The following is a 24351-nucleotide window of genomic DNA, read 5'->3' as shown; positions in this document are numbered from 1 at the left end:
GTATGGGCTTCGAAATGTACTTAAGTAAAAAGTACCCATAACTACCAACTATTTTAAAAAGTAACTGACCTCCCTTTATATTAATAGAACAATAATGTCATTGTTAGCTAATGAATGTTTCCATGCTGAACAACGGCAACATGACAAAGTTGTCATTGGTCCCTCTTCTTTAGAAAAGACCAGGAAATGATGGATACAAGGATCGTGTTCAAATCAATAGGCACGCAATGACTCTAAATAATAATGATCACGCCACCAAACACAGATTCAAACTAAAGTAACCAAAAAATAAGTAGTGGAGTAAAGTACTGATACCAGAAATATGTTCTTAAAGGTGGGGCAGGTAAGTTTGAGAAACCGGCTCGAGATACACTTTTTGTGATATTCCATGGAATGCTCTTAACATCCCGATAGCAAAGAATATCTTAAGACAAAAAATCCATAAAAAAATGTCATCTTTGGAAGCCGTAGTGCTGTAAAAAGCACGACCAATCATTTTAGCCGGCCCGGCTAACATAACTGGATGGCCTACCTGCCTGTCAGCCTTCCATCTGTGCACAAACTTATCTCGTGTCCTCATTGGTCATGTGCGCGTTCGTTTGTGTTGGAGGAGGAACTCTGTAAGGAAGTGGCAGATTTCCTCCGGCTGTGTATTTTCAAATTCTAGCGCACTCAAGCTGGTTTCTCCAAAATTACCTACCCCACCTTTAAATACAGTAACAAAGTATTTGTACTCCACTACTTCCCACCTCTGCTTTTATAATGCTAACATTTGATGGATGATCATACAGGCTCTTTTATGGCTTTTGGCAGCTTGGTAAACCAACAGACACAAAATAAAAAGCAGGGGAAAGAAGATTCAATTAATAACATCAGACAAAACATATTACATAACTGCCCTGCTCGTATACGATCTTATCTAGTCCTTTTCCTGTCTTTTCCAGGCAGTGTTGCGTGGGGACGGAGTTGGTTGACTGGCAAATGCAGCAGAGCTCATGCATCCACTCTCGTATTCAGGCCGTGGGCATGTGGCAGGTGCTGCTGGAAGAAGGTGTTCTCAACCATGGTGAGAGTCTGTGATGTGCCTGCACCACATGTACGTGTAACTGCATTAAAGCCCTGCTGCCTGTGTCTGTGTTGTTGTGCTCACAGTGGACCAAGAGCTGAGCTTCCAGGACAAGTACCTCTTCTACCGCTTCCTGGATGACGAGCAGGAAGAAGCTCCTCTACCCGACGAGGAGGAAAGGAAGGAGAGCCAAGAGGAGCTGCAGGACACGCTGGTCCTCCTCTCACAGATCGGACCGGACGCCCACATGAGGATGATTCTGAGGAAACTGTACGGCTATAAAGAAACCATTTCTAAAGCAATATTAAATAGCATTATTCACAGTGCTTGAATTGGGCCGGTACTCACTGGTACACAGTACCGGCACTTCTGATTTTTACCCCTGTGGTACCGGCACTTCTTACTGAGTACCGGCAAGGTGCCAGTGCTCAGTAAAATGCCGGGACTCAGCCGCCGGCGGCACGTCATGACATCAAATATGCGCAGCCGGCGACCGGCAAATATGCCCAGCCGGCGGCATTTCATGACGCATCTATGACGCACCGCAGCGATAGACTAGAGCAGAAAAGACATCACATAACGTTAGCATTTCGAAAATGTTAGCGTGGCTTAATAATAGTGCGAAAAGACAGCGGTTGTTGCCGGACAAGGATTCCCTCTCTCCTTTCCTGCTGAAAGATGGTGAGTGTACTCAGGGACGAGGATTCATTTAACCAGCCGCCAGTAGGAGTCAGGCTTTACTTTCTTTTATATCCATAAAGAAAAAGTAGATCTGTTTACAGTTGTTTCATATGGATGTTGAGAGGTATCCATATATATCTTCCTTTTGCTCCCAAAGTGCACCAGATTGATGCATCTAACTTCAATATTTAAAAAAAATCTTCCCGGGGGAGCATGCCCCCGGACCCCCCTAGGGTGTCAGGTCCACTCCCCATTTATAAAAATAGCACTTTACCTCTGCACCCCCTCTAATCTCAGATGCAACCTGAGTCATTTTGTTTACGTACAGAGAGCCTTTCTAAAATATACAGGAAAGAGACAAACCCACCAGCATTATAGGATATACTATGACTTTGAGCCAGATACTTTTTTTTGGCTGTATAAATAAATTGACTTGAAACAGTTGCTGATTTAGAGTACTGGCACCTTTTTTATTCCAATTCAAGCACTGATTATTCATTGTGATGGTGTTATGATTTCATTTACATATTTCCTGTTTTCCAGTCCGTCTGAAAGAGCGGCAGATGATTTGGAGATCATCTATGAAGAGCTGCTCCATATAAAGGCATTATCTCACCTATCCACCACTGTGAGTTTGTTGTCTTGTCTGGCCATATCAACCCTGTGGTCACTGTGCACACATTGCACCTTTCTTTTAGGTCAGTGAAAATCAAGCTAAACTTCTCAGACTTGCTTTCATTAACGAGCAGAGTGAAGAAAACGATGCAAGTTGCAACCTTTGAAATTCATCTCATTGCCACTGGAAATCACTCTGATTGGAGGAAAGAGAAAGAAAGAAAGAAAGAAAGAGAAGTAATTGCTGAAAAGTGCAGGGCTTTTTTATAGATTTGAACTCAGTCCATTTTAGGAAAAGTTCAGGCTATTGACTAGCTCTTTCTAGAGGCTCCCTGTTGCACTATAAGTAAAATGAATTTGTGTTAATATTGATCTTCCCGAGCAATAAATCTGTTTCCTCTGCAGGTAAAGAGAGAGCTGGCAGGAGTGCTGATCTTTGAGTCTCATGCGAAGGCAGGAACAGTGTGTAAGTAATGCAGTACAATAAGTGATGTGACCTCTTTAAACTGCTGATGCCAAACACTTAACTTTAGAAACTTTATTGTCCAAAGAGCTCAAAACTCAGGCTACCCCTGAAGTATATCGAACATTTTTATAGTGTCCACAATGTGGAAAATAGTCTTCGGCTTCACTGAGATCAACGTGAATTACAAGTAAGATTAAAACATTGGGAGAGCTTAGTGTTTAATCATAGGCAATCAAATACAGTTCAATAGGCCTACAAGTAGAACATGAAATTCCTCAAACATAATAAATATAAAGTATAATTCATCATTACTTTTTGCAGAGGTCATTACAGAGTGATGATTAATTAAATCTAACAATTGCAAGAATATAATCAGACTACTAATGCTGTGTTTCTTTTCTCTCTCAGTGTTCAGTCAGGGGGAGGAGGGCACATCATGGTACATTATTTTGAAGGGCTCAGTCAACGTTGTCATCTATGGGAAAGTAGGTATTTCTCCAGATGAGTTCACATTATTCCTAAATCAGTCCCATGATGATGTAGATCGGACCAGGTCATTGATTCATTGGTCAGAAACTGATCAGTTCTCTGTGTCTCAGGGTGTTGTTTGCACTCTTCATGAGGGAGATGACTTTGGGAAGCTCGCTCTGGTTAATGACGCCCCCCGCGCTGCCTCCATTGTCCTGCGAGAGGACAACTGTCACTTCCTGAGAGTCGACAAGGAAGACTTCAACAGGATTTTGAGGGTGAGCTTCTGTTTAAAAGCTAGTGATGCTTTTTACAGTAAGATTTAAAGAAGCTCTATCGCCCTCTGTTGGCAGAAACGCAGCAATGCAGCAATGAACTCAGTTTAATGTGTTCTTTGAGATACAGTAGCAACTGTACCCATTTGCTAAGTATTTCCAATATGAAACCCTTTTGGTAAATACTTATGTTACTTAAAGCAATTGATACAAAAAACAGGTGTGTTGGTAGTCAACAGTTAACTTACATCTGGGCATTATGACTGCATCATGTTCAGTTCCATATACAGAAGCAGAGATTTCACAGTATGAACTGTGGTGTAAATGAAGGAGATGTGTCATCTGGTCTGTTATGTAGAGAAATTAGGAATCTTTTAACAAAGAAAACCAATATCTACTTTTAATGGATACAAATTAACTCCATTAACTGAATTTTATCAAGATTTGTTTCATTGTTTGGATGCATGTAAAACTTTTTTTCAAGAATTCAGATAACATTCAAGGTCATTTTGGGGGTGAGGTATTCCTTTAAGACTCAACCGTTGGCATTGTTCCATTGTTGCCTTGTCAGGAGTTTTGTCTAAGCCTCCTGTTTGCTGAGGTGAGCGTGGTTGTGTGCTGACGGGACACCGGACAGGCCAACTCTCCACTCTGCTCAGTGACCAGAGTCTCTGGAGCAGGGAAATTACAGTTAGACTTAGAGAGCAGAGAGGAGTCAAGATTTTCTGGAATTTTAGATGATTGTGCGATGTTTTAAAATGTGTAAACATTCAGTTAATAACGTGCTATTCTGTGAGTTGTGGAAGAGACGAGTCATATTCACTGACACTGAAATGGGCTCAAATAAAACAACACACAACCTTCCAGGGGGTTGTAAACATTACGGTTCTTTATTGTCAATTGATCCTACAAAGCTTTAGGCTCATACTGTTTATTAAAAGACATTACTCATTGAAATGAACTGTGTGTGTGTGTGTGTGTGTGTGTGTGTGTGTGTGTGTGTGTGTGTGTGTGTGTGTGTGTGTGTGTGTGTGTGTGTGTGTGTGTGTGTGTGTGTGTGTGTGTGTGTGTGTGTGTGTGTGTGTGTGTGTGTGTGTGTGTGTGTGTGTGTGTGTGTTTATGTGAAGGATGTGGAGGCCAACACGGTGCGTCTGAAGGAGCACGGTCAGGATGTTCTGGTGTTAGAGAAGAGTCACGGTCACACCTCCAGCCACGGGGCCACGTCCTCCCATTACAAGTAAATGTACCCACAATCTACTGCACTGCACCTCACACAGGTTTAAATGCATATTATATTATTCAATCATGATCTATAATTAAAACAAATGAATTTCCCAAATTGGGACCAATAAAGTATCTATCCATCTATCTATCTATCTATCTATCTATCTATCTATCTATCTATCTATCTATCTATCTATCTATCTATCTATCTATCTATCTATCTATCTATCTATCTATCTATCTATCTCTATCTAATGTAGGAGTTAAATGTTGGAGCTGGTAAAGGCTGGGCTATTTGTAATTGCTTTATATTCTGCAGCGTAGCCTCATTCATCTCAATATATTTTTTGGTTGATAATGAATAGTTATCATATCAATCTAAAATGTAATTAATAACCTAATTTAGCAAAAACAAGGAGTAGAGGAAATAGTACAGTGGTACCATTTTGAGATCTAATTGAGTGAAAGTAAAAAGTAGTATTACATGGAAATACTATTTTTTTGCTGAATTACAGTACTTGAGTACATGTTCTTAGTTAAGTTATACAACTGTTAACCTAACAGAATCTGAAATTATAAGAGGTCAATCTTTGGCTACACAAATCATACTTTCATTGATGGGTTACGCGTTTTCATGAGATGTATTGAGAATAAGAAAAAACAATCAATCAAAATACTTTATTTATCCCAGGGGGAAATTAGGGTTTTGACAGTTATATATATAATTAAAAACACTGAGAGTGAATGGTAAACTCTATCAGTCAGGGTGACCAGCAGCTGAAAATGATTTCCGAGTTGTGTGCAGCTCAAACACAGCAATCCTTTGCACCGCAGCCAACAAGCGCTTTCTTAATAGAGGCATCTGTCACTGCACCGCGGCCGCTGTAATATAGAGAGACACATTAATGGTAATGGTGGCCCTGGCTCCTAAGGGAAAAAGGAGGCCTGGCAAGTCACAATTACTTGTCCGGGGTCGCCCTCTAATCAACTCGGCTCCTCACACATGAGAGTGTCAAGACTGCGGGGAAGACACAGCATGTCTTATGCAGCTCCCTCTTGTGATGCTGTTATCAAGTAATGAAAACAACCGAGGATGGGCTCTGTTGATTCTCCTTCACGGAGAAGATGCAACTACATTTTTATTTTCTCTCATCCCAGACTCCCCTTAATCTTCAGCCAAGGCCAAGAACCCTGTGATTGTAAATAGGATTCTTATCAAATGAAGCAATCACAGACACACGTTGAAGTAAGACGAATCACTCGAGGGCAATGGAGTTGTCGCAGAGTATTAGGAGCCAGTGTTTCTTGATTAGTGAAGGGTGTGTTTTATCCTGTGTTGCTACAGATACAAGGTGATGTCGGGGACTCCGGAGAAGATTTTGGAGCACCTCCTCGAGATGATACGATTGGATTCACAATTCTCAGAGTCAGGTACTTTTCTACATGCAACCTTCAGCGTGTCACATTAGCGCCATCTAATACAAAATATATATGAAGGTAATTTACTGTGAAGGGTTTTCTTTTATGCAGCAACTCTGGCTCAGTTTCTCTCCTCTGCTGCTCTGAACTGACCTGTTTGTTCTCATCTATAATTAGCCACATGTCACAGGGCTGATCTAATTACTCTCGCTTGTGTGGACACATATGGTTATCATTTGCCTGCAGAGGTGATAGAGACCGTGCCATGTAGGATCAAGGCCTGACGGCTCTGGATGCTCTTTGATCTGCAGCGGTTTGATATATTTTTCTTTCTGTCACAGACGCTGCCTTAGAGGACTTTGTGCTCATGCACTGTGTCTTCATCCCAAACACGCAACTATGTCCGGTGTTGTTGGCACACTATCCTTTTTTTGTGGTTAAATGTGAAACTCAGCTGAAAAACACTTCCTACTATGCACCACTTGCATTGTTTGTATCTTTAACTGCTGTGCACCTACCACGCTCAGGCCTTGCAGGGCTCTGATCAGGAGAAGCTGGACTACACACTGAACAACAAGCGCAGGGTGATCCGCCTGGTGATGCAGTGGGCGGCTGTACACGGAGACCAGCTGCAGCAGGAGGACGTCCCTGTGGCCTTCCTGGAGGTCAGCATGTAGATATCAGCAACACTTTAACCACTGTTATAACCTATGGTTATAGCTGCTGACATTGGTACAGTGTGATAGCAATAATAAACAGTGTGATAAGGCATTCAGTGTTTCTGTTATACATTTCCATTTCTATTTCTGTGATAGTCTATGATTTTGAAGAACAACAATATGTAGTTTCTTTTTTTTATTTCTGATTCGGGGTCACATAATATTTATATAGCTTTTTGCTCTTAGTTAACAGTTGAATCTCTTTTAGTGACCCAAAAATAGCAAAAAGGTTTAGTTTCAAAGAGACATAAAACCCCTCTGGATTCAGGTTTTCAATGTATTTATTCATTATATATTTGTCAAACTCTTCAAGTAAAACCACTGTGCATTAAAAGTAATTTAAATAGAATTGTCAAATGCATTTAGGGAGGTAAAATAGGGAATAATGCCAAACAAGTTTTTACTCCCCATGATTGTTATAAATGCGTTGAGGTAAAGCAAATCAACTTTTGCTTTATGATGTGGATCCAGATGTGAAACTGAATTTATTAGCGATTAATATATTTTAAAAGGTCAATCAGGTATTGACATTTTTTTTTTATTCAAAGTTTGTTGTGTTTTCCTGCAGGAGTTTCTCGTGGCGGTATCTAATGATGCCGAGTCGATTCCAGCCCTCAGGGATCAACTAGCAGAACTGGAGAGAAGGTTAAAGCGACAGTAAGTCAGGTTTTTTAGATACATTATCTTAAGGATTCATTTGTATATTAAAAAAGGTACATACCTTAAGCTTAATCACATATCTTTCTTTCACATTGTAGCACTGAAGATGCCAGTGTCTCTCAGAAAAAGGTAAGAAACCAACTCTCTTTTGTTTGAATTCATGTGTAGATTTTGTTGAATTGTGCAAAAAATGTAATTATGCCTGAATCTGTCCAACTTTACAGCACAAAGTCTTACTGCGGCAGTTCAGTATGGGAGATGAGAAGCTTCAGAAGCGCCAGCCCATCAAGAGTATCGATGAAAGTGAGTAAAGGAAACATCTCTACAAATACAATTTAATGCTTGTAAAATGTGGACTAAGGATCTGAAACAGTTTGTTGTTGATACAAACTACTGTCTGTCATTGTTACTGTATATCTATTTGCGATTTGAAACCTTTATTTAGCCATTTTATTTTCCTTGAATGAGACACTCACACCTGTTTGGTTTCTGAAATGTACCTGCTATCTGTTACTGATTTGCACATCAAACTACACACCTGGTTCTGTCAGCAGAGTGGGTATCCTTGTATAATGTGGATTTAATTTCTGCAGAAGAGGAAATGCATCATTGCTGTTCTTTTCATTTATTTGCTTCAACAATCACCCACTATGACGACCATTGCTAATGAGTCACAACCTCTTAAACTACTTTATTTCAAAAGAATAGCAAAGATTAGAGTACAAATATTTGTTCTCATAAATCCTCTTATGACACTCAGATCTACTCAGTAACCCCTACATTTGGAATTGTTGCAATAATCTTAACGTTGCCACATTCTCCTTTCCTTTCTTGCTGACACTCCCATATTTGATCATGCCCGCAGTTCTGCTCAAAGTCTACTGCTGTGACCACACCTACACGACTATCCGTGCCCCTGTGGCCGCCTCAGTCAGGGAGGTCATCGGTGCCGTGGCCGACAAGCTGGGGTCAGCGGAGGACCTGCTGCTGGTCAGCCTCAGTTCTGCAGGAGGTGAGAGCGCCAGCAGCTACATGCTAATCAAACGACTGGAGGCAGCACAGGGGAGAGCCCCCAAGCAGGCCAATATACTAATAAATCCCCTGAGTGGGACATTAGCAGCCTGCTGTGGACTGTGAATGACTGCTAGTAGGTGCTACAATGGCCTTTAAAGCAGCTTGAAAAAAACCCAACCTGAGCTCAGTTTTTCTCCTGACATTCAGCATGAGGCTGTTGGTGGCTGAGCCTTACTCTAGTGATGTTCCATCGTATTTGACAGAAACTGTAATGCAGCTCTTACTCAACTTCCTTATCAAATGCAAGTAAGCAGATGCAGCTCATATACTGTATCTCTAACCATTGAACCTTGGATTTTCAAGGAAAAAAGTCAAGGCCACCTCAGTCTTCACAGAAAAGAGCAACAGTTACAGCTACAGGATAGTATTATGCTATCATATAATGGAACAGTATAAGATGTTGTCAAATACAATACCTAATACCTAAACTATATTTTTAGAAACTTAGAAAAACAGTTGCAGACAAACATATTTATAAAAAACAAAAATATATCTTGTAGTATATTATATAAGCTGATGTTTAAAAGATACAATGTTAATCATGTTCACCATCCTTGTTTAGTGTGTTAGCATGTTAACATTTGCTGATTAGCACTAAACGGAGGTTGATATGAATTACATCATTTGGGGGAGCAGATGGTAAGTGTACACATGTACAATAAAAAGGTTTAAAATGTAAACTAATCTTAGGAAAATTCATCCAGAGGGAAACATGTCAACCTCATGGTGGCGCTAAAGAAAAAGTAATCGGATTGACAAAGTCTGTAGGTTTCATCCTGAGGGAACCATGAATGTCTGTTCAAAATAATGAATAGTTATTAAGATATTACAACCGCCATCAATGTAAGGTGCAAACCATCACACTGAAATGTTACATAGCTAAAAAAGGCAGCAGAGAATCCTCACTGTCATATTATTTTGTTACGACCCTCTTGTGTCTTTAGTGTTGTCTTATAAAGGGATCTAACGTTACATTTAATATATTTTTTAAACCTTTGTGTTTTTTGTTCTACAGAGAAAGTCATCTTCAAGCCCAATGATGTGTCAGTGTTCTCCACGCTCAGCGTAAACGGACGGCTGTTTGTGTGCCGGAGGGATCAGTTGGATTCTTTGGTGGGTTAATCTCTAATTACACAGCACATTGTCATCACATAAAAGAGGGATCAGTGAAACTCTGAAAACTGTTGCTGCATGCACTCTTGAATCCAAATAGCTTTTAAGCAACCTGGTGAATGTATTGATTATTGGATATTTACAATGTATTATTTGTTAAGTCAAACTATAGTATTTACCCTTATCAGCAGCTTACTGCATTTTTGTCTTGTCATTTTAACATTTTGATGTATTTCGGCTCATGTTGATGTCACACCTCTGTGTTTCTATCCATCGTTTTGAAATTGTCAAACTCATGAAACGTTAGATTACATAATTATAAAACATAAAAGGCTGTTTTTTCTTTTTTCCAGACCCCTCTACCTGAACAGGATGGTTCCTCTACAGCGCTGTTGGCTGGTTTTGAGTTAATGAGCTCTAAGGATGTAGCTTACCACATGACTTCCTATGATTGGGAGCTTTTTCACTGTGTCCACGAGGTATGACCAGATGCCATCGGCAGAACTGATTGATTAATAGAACACATGTTGTAATATTATAGAATTAATTAAAGTTCATAAATGATAATGTTTTCTTTGATGTCTTACAGCTTGAACTCATCTACCACACGTTTGGGAGGCAAAACGTCAAGAAGACCACGGTGAACCTGGACCTGTTCCTGAGGAGGTTTAATGAGATTCAGTTTTGGGTGATCACAGAGGTGTGTCTGTGTTCTCAGCTCAGCAAGAGGGTGCAGCTTCTCAAGAAGTTCATCAAGATTGCTGCCCAGTAAGTGGACCTTGTTTCAGTGTCTTAATACGATACGATATACTTTATTGTCCCCGTAAGGACATTTGTTCTGGACTCCGTCCTGCAGTCCCGCATACATGTACATATACAAACATAGTGGACATTAAGAGACATACACATATCATCAGTCATACACCGTTTGAACAAACACAATACACAGACGCACATACTGACAATGGCGACCTATTGCACAACCCTCATGGCCAACATTTAAAAAGTACATTTCATTACATTTGACCCAGCTTGTTATTTCGTTGTTTTTTTTGTTTTTTTCACAACTTTAACATACGTTTTCATTTTTCCTTTCAAAGCTGCAAGGAATACAGAAACCTGAACGCCTTCTTTGCTATCATTATGGGACTGAGTAACCCAGCAGTGTGCAGATTGAATCAGACCTGGGAGGTGGGTACCTGTCCGTGTCAAAAATTATTCTTAACCAAACTGCAATCTAACCTTTTAATATAATCTTTCCACAGAAACTCCCAAGCAAATTCAAGAAGTTTTACGGGGAATTTGAAAACTTTATGGTAATTTGAAACGACTCACCTACTTTCTTTAAACTATAGTGTTTTTTTCATAAATCACCCCATCTTGCAATGTCAGCTGGTAAAGTTTGGGTCTCGCCTCTTCATGGCCTGATCGTGATGGATCTGTTTAACACGGCGACGGCAGATCTCAGAACAGTGTGATTGTTTCCACAGGACCCGTCCAGGAACCACCGGGCGTACCGACTGACAGTTTCCAAACTGGAGCCTCCCATCATTCCCTTCATGCCGCTGCTGATCAAAGGTCAGAGTTGTTTATTAGATGACCCGTTTATTTTTAAGTCAACATAATTTGAACCTTTGCCACCTTTGTTGTTGAAATGCTTTTTCACCGGCTTTAACCGTCTCAACAATTGGTCTTTTCCAGACATGACATTTACTCATGAGGGCAACAAGACATTTATCGACTGTTTGGTCAATTTTGAGAAAATGGTGAGGCTCTGAAGGTGCACATTATTGTCGCACAGTTGCCGTAAATGTCTATTTTTTAAGCCATTCACTTAACTGCTGATATCTGTTGCTGATTCTAGCTCTTTGTCTTTCAGCGGATGATCGCTAACACGGTGAAGATAGTGAGATACTGCCGGAGCCAACCGTTCAGTGAGTGTGCATCCAATAGTTTTATTTTGTAGCGAGAACAAATGGGATTACCAAAAGGTTTGATGATGCATTTAAATGAGACTGTCGTTTTTTCTGATGATTCTTTTCATTTTTCCTCATTCTTTCAATTAATTAAGGCCCAGATTCACCTCTGGCCAGCAAGAGCCACCCAGAAGTTCGCACATACGTACGTCACCTCAACGTGATCGACAACCAAAGGACGCTAACTCAGCTCTCTCATGGACTTGAGCCTCGCAGGTCTTGAAACCACTCAGGGACAGAAATGTTACACTCTGATGCTGCTTTACTCATGACATGCGCTTACATTGGGATGGATTCACTCTAAAACAGGCCATTGCATGAAGAGGATTTAATGATGTATCAGATAATGAGATATTGTTTCAGAAAGCCTTTTATCACAGTGAGCTTTAACAACGGTAATTGTTGGTGGCCTCATATCACTGTGTTGCACCATCTTATATAAGTCAAACAACAGCAACAATTTAAGGAATTACCAGGCATGGGGAGGGGTGCCATTCATCAGATTAACATTTCAGACGTAAACACTATGTGACGCTTATGCTTTAAAAATGCAAAGTCTTGATATTCCTGATATTCAGTTGTTTCGTATCTTTTGTATCAAACAATATTTATATACGTTTGTGAGAACCTGTGTTGTAAACTGTAAACAAATATTTATTTTGACATCAGCATGCAAAAAGTTGTGATGATTGTTTGCTTTTTTATTCATGTCAGCACATTTCTCTTTGGAGTTACAGTAAATGTCTGAAAACCTTTTGAGTGCTGAAAGTATTAAATATTTTAGATGTACTTGTGCGTTCTTTCATTGTGTTGTTTTGCCAATTCATAGGTTCATCATTCCATATACCATAAGAGTTTCTAAACCTCTCAGACTTGTTTAGTTAGTGCCATTCAGGTTTGTCCAATACATTATCGCCTGAGGATTGAGGAGGAGAGGATGTACAATATTTGGAGCAATAGAATAAGAGAAACCACCAATCAGAAGTCAGTATGTGTCCTTTCCTGGATTTAGCTCTTTTTCAATTAGTCTTACACATTTTTTACGTTATTTTGTCAAATAAATTAAGTGAGTAAGTGGAAGGAATATAACATTTTCTGGTAGTATTAAATGGAAATGCCAAATTAAAGTACAAGTGGGCCTGGGAATTTGTATCTAGTCTGTGCAAATTGCTTGAAAGTGTTTTTTAATATAACATGTCAGCATGAAAAGCAACATTACATTTGGCTGTCAAATTTATGTAAAAGAGGAAAAAAGTAGAATATCAACTTATGCAATATAATAATAGAGTATAATAAATTAATCTTTACTAATTTAAAGAACAAGTACAAATTCTAGATGGATGTACAGATGGATAGGTACTTTATTGATCCCAAATTGGGAAATTATTTAGTTGCAGCAGCAAAATGTACAGGCATTATAATCTTCAAAGGTGTAAGAAAGTATAAACATAATAAAATGAACTAAAATAACAATAAAAACAATAAACAGCTGTTAATATCTACAGTATAAAGGACATGAACCACAAGCATACTCAAGTTACCTGAATTAAGTAATGTGTAACAGTTTAATTTAACTAGTTACTCTGCATGACTGAGAAGGCTTTATATAAATGAACCAAATCTGGGAAGTACATCTCATGTGTGCTTACAATGCCTTAACGTACACAGTTTAAAAGAGGACAACAACACCAAATGCCATGGAGGAGATAACATTTGACAAGAATAAAATATATGCACGCAGTCCCAGAGCATTCAAAGGACCTATAAAGCATTTAACCCTTATGTTGTGTTTGGGTCTCCCGTGACCCGTTTCAAGTTAAAATGATATAATAACTACGCTCTAGTTTTTTTTTATCGGAACAAGGCTTCATGATATCCTCCACAGCAGCTATAAAAACACTACAAAACTAATTTTGACAATTTTAGCCAAGTCTGAAGGTCTCTAAAAAAAAAGGTGTATAATTTAATTTGGAGTTCGGGTCTGGGAAGACCCAGCAGTTGTGGGTGACTCGGGGTCAAATTTGGCCCAATCAAGATTAATCTTTGACTTTAGACACCCCAGCCCCACCCCCTTCACCCACTGTAACAATATTTTTTTCGCAACCTGCACCTGGTCTCCCCCATGGATGTATAATAAGAACGTCTCCCCATCCCCCTCCCCCCACGGGAACTCCTTTCACAAAGAATATGTACACTAACACTTGAACACACACATGCACGTGTGCAATATGCGGAGTTATGTGTTTTGGGGCCATAAAATACAATTACAACAGGATTTTACGGTTATGAATGCATTATAAGTTAGTTATGATGTAGTTAAAACAATATTGGATGATAATCATTATTTTTGAGTGTTTTGGACTGAGATCAATCATGGGTCAAAATCGACCCGCGAAAACCACGAACGGTAACAGCTTTAGAACACAACACAAAGGTTAAGGAAGGGGAACTCCAATGGGTCCGCGGTCCACAGATGGAGCACCACCGTCCCGGGACAGTGCAGAATAACAACAACATGGTGTGAGCTCGGAGTCCTCTCACTTTGTTCCGGCGGGTGGAGCTGTTGTCCTCAGGATCTGGAATGTAAAACATGTATTTTCCAGTCTGTAGCTGGTAGAAGTTGTGCAACAAACACCGCGCAGTGAGAGGAGGCTTCAGAAAAACGTCACATGAGATTTCCCGGAACTCCTAACTTTTCACTTTCCTACTGATTGTTTGTAAAGTGCACCGACGACGAGCTGCTCTGAAGACGCTTCACACTTAATGTCGGTATGTATGTTTACACTGAGTGAAGTTATACAGTATTAGCACGGTAGCTTGTGAGAAGGGACAGTGAGTCATAGTAGACTAGTTCATAATGTACTGTAAGCCTACACGTGAATGTTGTGCAGTTTTACTTTTAGGCTGTTGAGTGTTAATCATCATACATCTTTGTTTACTCAAGGCTCCTAAAAGTACTCATACTAATAATAATACTAGTGACAGCTACTGCACGCATTTTCACTTCTCCTTATTATTGATAGAGTACATTTTTTCTGTTAGCAATTTTGTGAAATGTTGGCTGTGGGCTACCTTTTTGCCTTTATAAAAAAAGTGTCATGCAGGATTTCGCAATAATCTAAGAGCATGATCAGTCTCACTATGCAGTGTATAATTGATTATTATTTAAGATTGTCATATGTGGATGCATCTGTGATTAAATATCACCCCGTTGCTGATTTTGTAGGTGAAACAGGCGTTGACAGGTACTATCTGCCAGCTTTGTGTGATTTATTTTTCATTTAGTTTTGATTACAGTGACTTCCTGTGGTTTGACATATGGCTATCAGGCCTTTATTGTTGCAGTGTTTGCTATTAAGTGAGAACTGGCAGGAAGGAGCACAGGAGTGCTACCATATCCCAGTAACCCTGGCTTCTGGAGTGGACGGACAATACCGTGGGCCGGTCCACTGAGCAGATTGCTGTGAGGCTAAGTATAGCATGCATACAAGTAAATGAGCAGAGAGCAATTCTGTGAGCCCCCCTTTGTGACAATGGAGGCATTTCCCGCTGGGCTGGATTGCAATCCCAATGAAGACCCAGGTAACAGCCCTAATTGCTCTGCTTGAAATAGGAAACATATGAACAATACAAGAGCTACAATTTCCTGTAATGATGGAGTTATGTCTCTTACAATATGCTTTTATGCTCTTACGGCCGGACAAAAGGATATGATAATCAATCTGTGTGGACTCCAGTTTGGAAGCATTATGTTTCTAACCCCGGTTTATATAAATACCGCGTGTATGGCCTTAGAGAACATGAGGTTTACTCTGTTTTTGTCTTGAAACAGTCAGAGATTGTCCATTTGTTTTGATCCCTCTGCTTGTGGCCTTATTTGTACCAAACACAGTAGATCGTGCTGGAATAGTGTGTGACTTTGGTCTGCATGATCACAGCATACCAGGCATGCCATCAGCCTTATACAAGCAGAGCCTGGACCCTGAGCTCATTGCTTACTGGTACTGATGATGAAGAATGTGTGTGGAGCAGAGAAAGAAGAGGGTCAGTCTCATCTCACCTGCAGTCACTCTCTCTAATGGGTTGTTCCAGAGTGAAGCCACTCTTTGAAGCGACTTGCACAGCAGGAGACAGGAGTGAGTTTGTTTTACCATTCAGTGAACCAGACTTCCTTCTTTCCTCAGAAGCAGAGTTGGTGCTTAGTGTCATTATGAGATGTTGTCTCCAAGCGCCTCCTTCGTGCAAATCAAGTTCGATGACATCCTCTTCTACGAGAACTGTGGCGGCGGCAGCTTCGGGAGTGTGTACCGATCCAGGTGGATCTCCCAGGACAAAGAGGTGGCGGTGAAGAAACTGCTCAAGATTGAAAACGAGGTAGGAGTCATAATTGCCTGGGCTTTTCATACATACACTTTTTAATTGTCAGTGTAGTAATCATTTTAATTGCTACCCCATTTAGAGGGATGTGGTGACTTCTATACCCATCACTCATGGTCATTATACACCCCCTCTCCACGAAAGAAACAGTATTGCCAAATGAAAGAAAGTGTTTGGCCCAATTACAGCAGGGACTGTTCTTGAGATCACTTTGAAAGCTCAGGCTCATTGTCTTACAGACAAAAAAAAAGAATTATCTTTGAAATCTTTTCACAGAAATTGTATTACATGTGTGATAGGCTGTTCAGAAAGTGATTCATGGTTTCTTTTATGAAATTGTAAAAGATCACAGATATCCATTCAACTTCACTCAAGTGTTGGAGAGATGATTGTTCAGTGAAAATAATAGTGTAATCTTTTCACATTCAACCAATTCTTTCATTTAATTACAGTGTTTGGCTACAATTAAATGAATTGGTTTTCTCAGGTTTCTCTTCCTTCTAGGAATAGTTTTAGAATGATCTTTCCGGGCCAGTATGTTGTATTAAAACATATTTATATACACTTTTATATTCACGTGATAGTGGCACGGCTCTATGGATGGCTTGTCTCTCTGTCGGTTCACTGGTCTAATTAAGTCAAATATGTCATGCATGTCCATCATACACATGTACAGACATTAATAGAAAGTGGGTGAATACATTACTTTCTCTACAGCGCTATCATGAGGTACACCTATTGTATAGACTTCTATGTCATTTGCTGCATATATTCACAGTTCCCAGAGCATGAACCTTTACATTAAAGGTGGGGTATGTAATTTATTTCAGAAACACTTTTTGTTATATTCCATGGAATGCTCTTAACATCCCGATAGCAATGAATATATTAAATGCTTTGACAATAAATACATAAAAAAATTCATCTGTGGAAGCCGTAGCGCTGTAAAAAGCACATCCAATCATTTTAGCAGGCCCAGCTAAAATAACTGGATGGCCTACCTGCCTGCCTATCTGTGCACAAACTTATCTCGTGCCCTCATTGGTCATGTGCGTGTTCGTGTGTATTGGAGGAGGGGCTCCGTGGTGCAGTGCTGATCGTTTCACCACGGAGGAAAGCACTAAGCTAATTGCAGTACCCATAAGGAGCTGTACAAATGCCGCAGTTTTTGCGTGGCTGTGTATTTAGTTGAAAGCCCAGTGGCGGTCTGCTCATCTCTCATCGAAATAATATGCTACAAAGGGGGCGGACTGGCCATCTGTGTGTTGAACTTTCCTGTCGGCTCCCAGACCGTAGTCGAGGAGGGCAGAAGCAACAAGCTTCAGGTTCAATAACCCACTTTAGCTTAAATGACTGGAGAGAGGCGAGCTCTTCTTGGGAGGACGTTGCATTTATTTAGCTGTTCTTCTGTTTCACAAAATACATCACAGACCTCTGTTTTTCTGCTTCCTCGTTTCACTTCCAGAAACATACAGTACACACGTTCTCTCACTGTCGCTCTACCATCCACAAACACACATGCACAAGCCACACCGCCCCGTTGATAATTCTCAATCGTTGGCACGCTGATAACAATTTTTTTTTTAAATGGCACTTCATATCAAAAAGGTTGCCAACCCCTGCTCTAGTATCATTATGAAGTTGACATGAATGTAGGTTTATCAAAAACGTTTGGATTGATTGTCAGTGAAATGTGATACAAACCATCATGTCCTGTTTATTAAGCCAATACTTTAACCATCCAGCACACATACCATTTCCAAATGTCACTTTACCCATAACGTTTTATGACTAAATACATGTAAACTGATAACTATCACAACAGACTGAAGTCTAGTTACAAAATGCTAACAGCCTAAGCTTGTATTGGAAACATGGTAAAATGACACCTCATTTACCATCAGCATGTTAGCATGGTAATGATAACCCTGTTAGCATGCTGACATTAGCATTTAGCTCAAAGCACCACTGGCCAGTAGCACAATGTTACTGCAGACTCTAGTTTTTTAGGCACTGACATAATAATGTTTAGACATTTCTTTTGCTACCTCCATAAACATGAACCAGTTTCAGTGATGTTTCCCACTTGTGTCTTTATTGTTTAGGCGGAAATCCTCAGTGTGCTCAGCCACCGTAACATCATCCAGTTTTATGGTGCAATTGTTGAGGCTCCAAACTATGGAATCGTCACTGGTAAGATTTGTTTCAACTCATAAACTTTTTTGTTTACTTTGTCATAAATACAGGTAGTCTCAATAAATGTACAATGGAGATACATCATGATGGAAAACACAGCAACTGAATCTGTTTGCATCAGTTGCAGTTTGCTCACTGCTGATTGCTGCAGAGGTTTCTATGGAAGCATTAGTGAATGCCAGAGGGTTCAGGAAGTGCACACATTGATACATTAGTTGTGGGCCCCTGTTTGTTTTGTTTGTTTAGGTTAGAGGCTGAGAAAGCTCATGTAGCAAGAGGCCCTCAATGCCTCTGCACAAACTTTCTTTATACTATGGACATGTCATTTAAATGTTATTGTATTTAAACTCTTTCTTCTGCTGTTCCATGTGTTTTGTAGTGTAAAATCATTAATTTAGATGTTTCTCTTGTATCGATACACCTCCACATTTGAATCTCAGACCACAAATTTTGTTTCTTATATTTTTGTCTTTTGCAGAGTTTCCTAATTTGCCTTTTTTGCAGTTTTGCCTATAAGTGTTGATATGATGTTTGCTTTACTGATGATGACCCAAATTAAAGATAATTGACCTCACAGTCAGCATATAGTATATGTAATAAGGTTTGCAACCACCAATTACCAATTTTTTGATGATTATAATGAATCTGTCAATAACTTTACTGAGGCGTAGGCCTTTTTTCAGGTCCTCCCCTCTCTCTCTCTCCTTATTTACTGCCTGCCTCTTTACTGTCAACTGTCTGACAAAGGAGATATTGGCTTCAAAAACATATAATACATTACTGGCTAAATGTCTATCACAATGTCCAGAACCTAAGTTACCAAATTTCTAGTTTGTCCGTCCAAAAGCAGAAAGATTTATTTCACAATTATTTGAATCAGCAAATGCCAATGTCTCAGAACCGCAAATCATTTTAGGTTTTCTGTCAATTAATCAATCATTTCAGCACTATATGTGATTGAGATTGAATTTGATATTGTACAAATTAAAAGAGTTCCTTCTCTTTGAAAAAAAAAAACTCCTCTTAGAAACGTCAGAGCAGCAGTGTATTATAGATAGCCAAGCCTACACGTAGGAAGCTTGTTTTTATCGGCTCTTAACATGTTTACTGACTCTACATCAAAGGCTGAACTTCTGAGCCTCTTGTGGAAGAACAAAATACCCCTCCTGTTTGACAGTGCCATAATTCGAGGGGTGTGACATTCAGGGATTGTTTGGAAACCTTGTTAATCCCCACGGGTCATATCATTTTATTGTCTTGTCCACAAATATTCTTCTACTTTCAGGAATAGTTGAACACACTGCTAGTGAAAGTCTTTGTAGCCCTCACTCACATCCTGAGCAGAGAGTATCGCCTCCTTTCATCATGTGGACAATAAACACATCCCACAGCGAAGCTTCAACTCATAAAATATGTTCTTGTTCTGCTCGTCAAAGAAACCGATAAATAAGAGAGCATAACAAACAGGGGCATTTTTACGTGACAGAATTACAGAATCTTATACTAAATTCATTCAAACTCTGTAAGAACAAACATTTGTATAATACGGTACAAATTACACAAACTCTCTTTTCTTTAAACATGGCTTCACCTGTTTGATTTGAGCTATTTGTAAGAGTAAAATGTGAATATAAAATTGTTTTTATAAATCCTTCTTGTGATGCTGATCAGCTCAAAATGCCTTGGCTCCTGCTTGGCCCATGCTAAACCATATTTCCCAGTTTCATTCAAGTTAGGCCATTAGTTCTTCCATTACTTACATAAGGATTTACATTTTCCCCACAACACACACGCTGAAATGTTTTCCTGTGTGACACATCATGCTGGCAAGACTAAAATCACAGCAAGTAATTTCCTTAACCTCCTTCCTTCCACCATGCATACAGTCATATCCTTATTGAGTGGTGGAAGACTGAAATGCTGCATTACTGAATTATGAAACATCACCTTGTGAAATAGTGTAGCAACGTTTTGCAACTGCTTTCTCTCAAGAGTTTCCCATCTGAGGTTCACACGCTCTATTTCCTGTATCTGAATATCCTCTTTATCTGCTTTAACTTTGAGGCAAAAGCCAGGTAACTCACCTGCTGTCTCTTCAGATACTGTATGTACAGAGTGTTTGATGCATTTTCCTTTGCTGTGAGCCAACACAACCAAACCGATTTTTCGAGAGCAGAAGATCAAATCTCCTAGTGTATGAACTTGTAATTAAATGTCAGGCAAAACGTACCTTGTTGCTGTTTTTCTGAGAGAACAGTATAACAAACTGAAATGATTATCAGTTAAATGAAAGTTGTGATAACTACAATTGAAAACCTCAGTAGCCGCTGTAGTATTTTGCAGCTGTGAAAGAGAAAGGTCTGTTGGTTGGTGTCTCTATTTATCAAAGCAGAATTTAATTAGCAGCTAGATACAGGAACAAATGTTTATGGCTATCCTGACTATGCCATGTCAACATTCATCAGCTCCGTTATAAAGCTCCTCTATCTGTTGATAACAGCATCAGGCTGGGCAGCTTCTTCTTTACAACATATCTGAGAAACCTTTCTGACTCTTAACCTGCATGAGTACAAATATATTTGCTGTCACTAAGCAGCCTCATAAACAGAATGAATTAAGCTTAGTTATTGTTTTGGGGTAAAGGGACATTGGATATCCTGCAAGGCTGTTGGTTGTTCCATACGATTTGATTAAAAGCCCCGATGACATGAGGCTAATTCTCTTCGAAGAGTTAGAGTATAAACAAGGTGCGGTTTACAACAGAGCCACAGGTATTTATGTAATTTGTGAAATGTGGATGATTGTGTTTAAGTGCCAAATGCAGAAGCAGAGGTGAAGTACGGTGAGCTAGTTTTCATTTCAGCCAGCTTTTGATGCAATGCAAATTAAAAAAAGGTGCAGTCTTGACCAATAATAATAAAAACATTGGTGCATTTTATGATTGTTGTAGTGGCCGTTTGTCCTAAACTTAAACTCAAAATAAGTTAAAACCTTCAAACGGATCACTTCTGGCACCCTGGGCAGGTAATGTACGCAGTGTAGAAAGTCAACCAATTTCCAGGCATGGGTTCTGTCGTTGAGGCTGGTTTTATTGTTTTCTCGGTCACAAACAATTCTTTCTCCTTGTACAAACAATCCTCTCTCGTGCTGGTAAAAAACCATGTGCCCATTACCCAGGTGCAAAAACAGGTGGTCTGCCACTTCCTGCCTATATACACCCTTGCCTGTGCTCACCACTACCTCCAGGTGTCTAAACCAAAAATCACACTAAATAAATTAACCCAAATAAAGACTAACATATAAAGCAAAGAAATTAACTAAACAAATTATTATTAACTTAACAGAATATTACCACAAATATATACTTCTAATGTGAGCAAAATCATAATAAACAAATTAAATGACAAACTACAATTACTATATGCAAAAGACTGTGTAGCTCTAACACTCCGGCCCCTAATTGGGCATTTATCACAATTACTAGACTTAAAAAACATGGAGCTACACACTAAACATGCATTCTCAGGCACTGATGTCTTCTCTGGCAAACCTATGAAGGAAAGGTGTTATTGATGGAAAGAGACAGAGAGAGAGGCAAAGAGAAAGATAGAGAGTCCATGCGGTCACAGTGTTGCCTCCAGCAGCAGGCACAGCTTCGTCACAGGCCTCTCCAGGATACTGGTCTTTGTTTGGAGACGCACAGAGCGCACATGGCCATTCACATCTGCTCTGACTTCTAAAACTCTCCCCATCATCCAAGATCCTCTTGGGGCTGTAGCGTCTGCCACAAGAACAACATCTCCAGGTATGAGGTTTCTTCTTAGTGCTGTCCATTTTTGTCTCTGTTGCATCAATGGCAGGTACTCAGAAACCCACCTCTTCCAGAAGAGTTGCGCCATGTACTGTATCTGCTTCCATCTTCTCCTAACATACAAATCATTTCTGTCAAACAGTCCTGGTGGCATAACTGGTTTGTTTTTCAACAACAGAACATGATTCGGAGTAAGGGCTTCCAAGTCATTCGCATCACCTGAGGCCTTTGTGATAGGTCTATCATTCAATATTGCCTCAACTTCACAAAACATTGTTTGGAGTCCTTCATCGTCCAAGGTTTGCTGTTTAAGGACTGAGTTAAGCACATTCTTCACTGAGCGAATCAGGCGCTCCCAAACACCACCTTGATGTGAAGCTGATGGGGTGTTGAATCTCCATTCTATGCCGTCCTGAAGAAGGGCTCCTTGGATTTTGTCATGATTCAGAGCAATCATATTCTCCTTGAGCTCACGGCTAGCTCCAATAAAGTTGGTTCCATTGTCAGACCTGAGAGTGGAGACTGGGCCTCGTCTGCAGATGAATCTTCTCACTGAATTTATACAGGAGTCCGTATCCAGCGTGTGTGCTACTTCCAAGTGTACAGCGCGGCTGGTCATACATGTGAAGAGCACTCCATATCTTTTGAGAAGACCCCTGCCTCTTTTAACTTCAATGGGCCCAAAATAATCAACGCCAACATGAGTGAAGGGAGCTTCATCAGGCAACACTCTCTCGACAGGTAAGTCAGACATTTTTTGTTCAAGGAGTCTTCCTCTTTGGCGTCGGCAAACTACACAATCTGATATGACTTTTCTGGCAGCAGAGTTTGCATTTATAATCCAATACTTCCGCATTAATCTGGACAATATGTAGTTTCTTCCAGCATGACCTAGCTGCTGATGAATGTGGCGCAGAATCAATGTGGATACATGCAGGTCTTTGGACAGAATAGCAGGACGTTTAGATTCAACTGGCAGCGAGGACTTGCTAAGCCGACCGCCAACTCTGAGGATCTCACCTTCCATCACTGGGTCCAATCTGTACAGGGGACTGTCTTTGGATATGGTTTTCACACCACTCTGCAGCGAGGTGATTTCCTCCTTGAACCGTTGATGTTGCACATACTGGATGATTGTCAGCTCTGCTCTGGTCACATCTTGAGGTATCAGACTCTGTCCTTTAAGTGTAGACTTAAAGCTCTTCATTTGGCCTTTAACCTGTTGTTGACTGAGTTCAGCAGAAGCACAAAGCTCCTTTCTCTTATGTCCCAATAACACAAGAGTCTCCTTGAACTTAATGTCTTCTCTGGACATTTCCAACTGCTCTTCTGACGACCTCTCATTGAAGTCATGGTTATATTGTTGTACAAGCATTTCTTGCAGGTGTTCAACAGAGATATGGTTTGCTGATACGGAAGAATAGCCACTCTTACTTCTGCAGCCTCCACCATGAAGAGGACCATTAAGGACCCAGCCAACTCTGGTTCTGACAGCATAAGGCCCTTCATTCTGGCTGTTTATCACCTCCCACGGCTCCAAGACCTTCGGGGCGTCAGTTCCAATAAGCAGGTCAACACTTGCATGAATGTCATAGAGTTTTACATCCTTCAAATACAGCCATGGATCAAGATCTGCTTGTCGTGGAATGTTAAGAGTAGACACAGGCATAGTTCTTTGAGTTAAAACATCAGGAAGCTCTATAAAATCTTCAGCACCCATACCAGACACTTCAAGACCCGACAAAACGTGAGTATCCACAACTTTTCATTGTCCCATTGTTTTTAACAGGATGCTTGTCTTCTTACCCCGCAAATCCAGTCTTTTTGCCATGGCTTCAGTACAAAATGTGCCGGAACTGCCCGGATCCAAGAAAGCATATGTATGCATGGTCTTGTTTGTCAGTTTACTTCTGACCTTTACTGCAACAATTGAAAAGGTGGAATCATCTTCCACACCGGCCCCAATGTGGCCACACATCTGAGAGGTTACATTTGGCTCATTTGGAGGACTCAGAGAAGGTTTGGCTTGTTTTTCGGATGTGCCTTTATCCGGTCTTTCAATGTGGAGAACTCCAGGGTGTTTCTGGTGACATACATAACAATCCAATCGACTCCTGCAGTCTTTGCTTGTATGGCCTACCTTCAGGCAACCGAAACAAATGCCCTTGTCCTTGATGAAGCTGATCTTTTCCCGCTGTACTTTTGCCTTAA

At 40.2% G+C, this 24351-nt stretch overlaps 2 protein-coding genes across 8 annotated transcripts in view; both read left to right on the top strand.

Annotated features, from left to right (window-relative positions):
* The window catches only part of rapgef4a (Rap guanine nucleotide exchange factor 4a), a 32623-nt gene extending 20078 nt beyond the window's left edge, over nt 1–12545 (top strand). Inside the window, exons 9-31 of the mRNA XM_079664756.1 lie at nt 945–1066; nt 1153–1336; nt 2291–2375; nt 2768–2828; nt 3237–3313; nt 3428–3574; nt 4699–4808; nt 6141–6226; nt 6556–6647; nt 6742–6879; nt 7502–7590; nt 7692–7722; nt 7818–7896; nt 8459–8605; nt 9683–9780; nt 10134–10259; nt 10370–10548; nt 10881–10971; nt 11046–11096; nt 11271–11358; nt 11482–11546; nt 11660–11714; nt 11852–12545. Coding sequence (XP_079520882.1) covers nt 945–1066; nt 1153–1336; nt 2291–2375; nt 2768–2828; nt 3237–3313; nt 3428–3574; nt 4699–4808; nt 6141–6226; nt 6556–6647; nt 6742–6879; nt 7502–7590; nt 7692–7722; nt 7818–7896; nt 8459–8605; nt 9683–9780; nt 10134–10259; nt 10370–10548; nt 10881–10971; nt 11046–11096; nt 11271–11358; nt 11482–11546; nt 11660–11714; nt 11852–11979 — 2329 coding nt within the window. The 3' untranslated portion in view covers nt 11980–12545. The remainder of the gene's footprint in view (nt 1–944; nt 1067–1152; nt 1337–2290; nt 2376–2767; nt 2829–3236; nt 3314–3427; nt 3575–4698; nt 4809–6140; nt 6227–6555; nt 6648–6741; nt 6880–7501; nt 7591–7691; nt 7723–7817; nt 7897–8458; nt 8606–9682; nt 9781–10133; nt 10260–10369; nt 10549–10880; nt 10972–11045; nt 11097–11270; nt 11359–11481; nt 11547–11659; nt 11715–11851) is intronic.
* Nucleotides 12546–14077: 1532 nt separating this feature from the next.
* Nucleotides 14078–24351, top strand: part of map3k20a (mitogen-activated protein kinase kinase kinase 20a) — a 28462-nt gene continuing 18188 nt past the window's right edge. The window contains exons 1-5 of one of the 7 annotated variants that reach the window (XM_079664720.1): nt 14078–14525; nt 14983–15001; nt 15086–15800; nt 15941–16130; nt 18239–18326. In XM_079664720.1, coding sequence (XP_079520846.1) covers nt 15972–16130; nt 18239–18326 — 247 coding nt within the window. In that variant the 5' untranslated portion in view covers nt 14078–14525; nt 14983–15001; nt 15086–15800; nt 15941–15971. The other 6 variants (XM_079664718.1, XM_079664722.1, XM_079664719.1 and 3 more) reach the window with 6 other exon arrangements.

The sequence above is a fragment of the Notothenia rossii genome (assembly GCF_949606895.1).
Source record: "Notothenia rossii genome assembly, chromosome: 2".
Lineage (NCBI taxonomy): Eukaryota > Metazoa > Chordata > Actinopteri > Perciformes > Nototheniidae > Notothenia > Notothenia rossii.
Note: the sequence above shows the minus strand (reverse complement) of the source record. Positions and strands in the feature narration are given on the sequence as shown.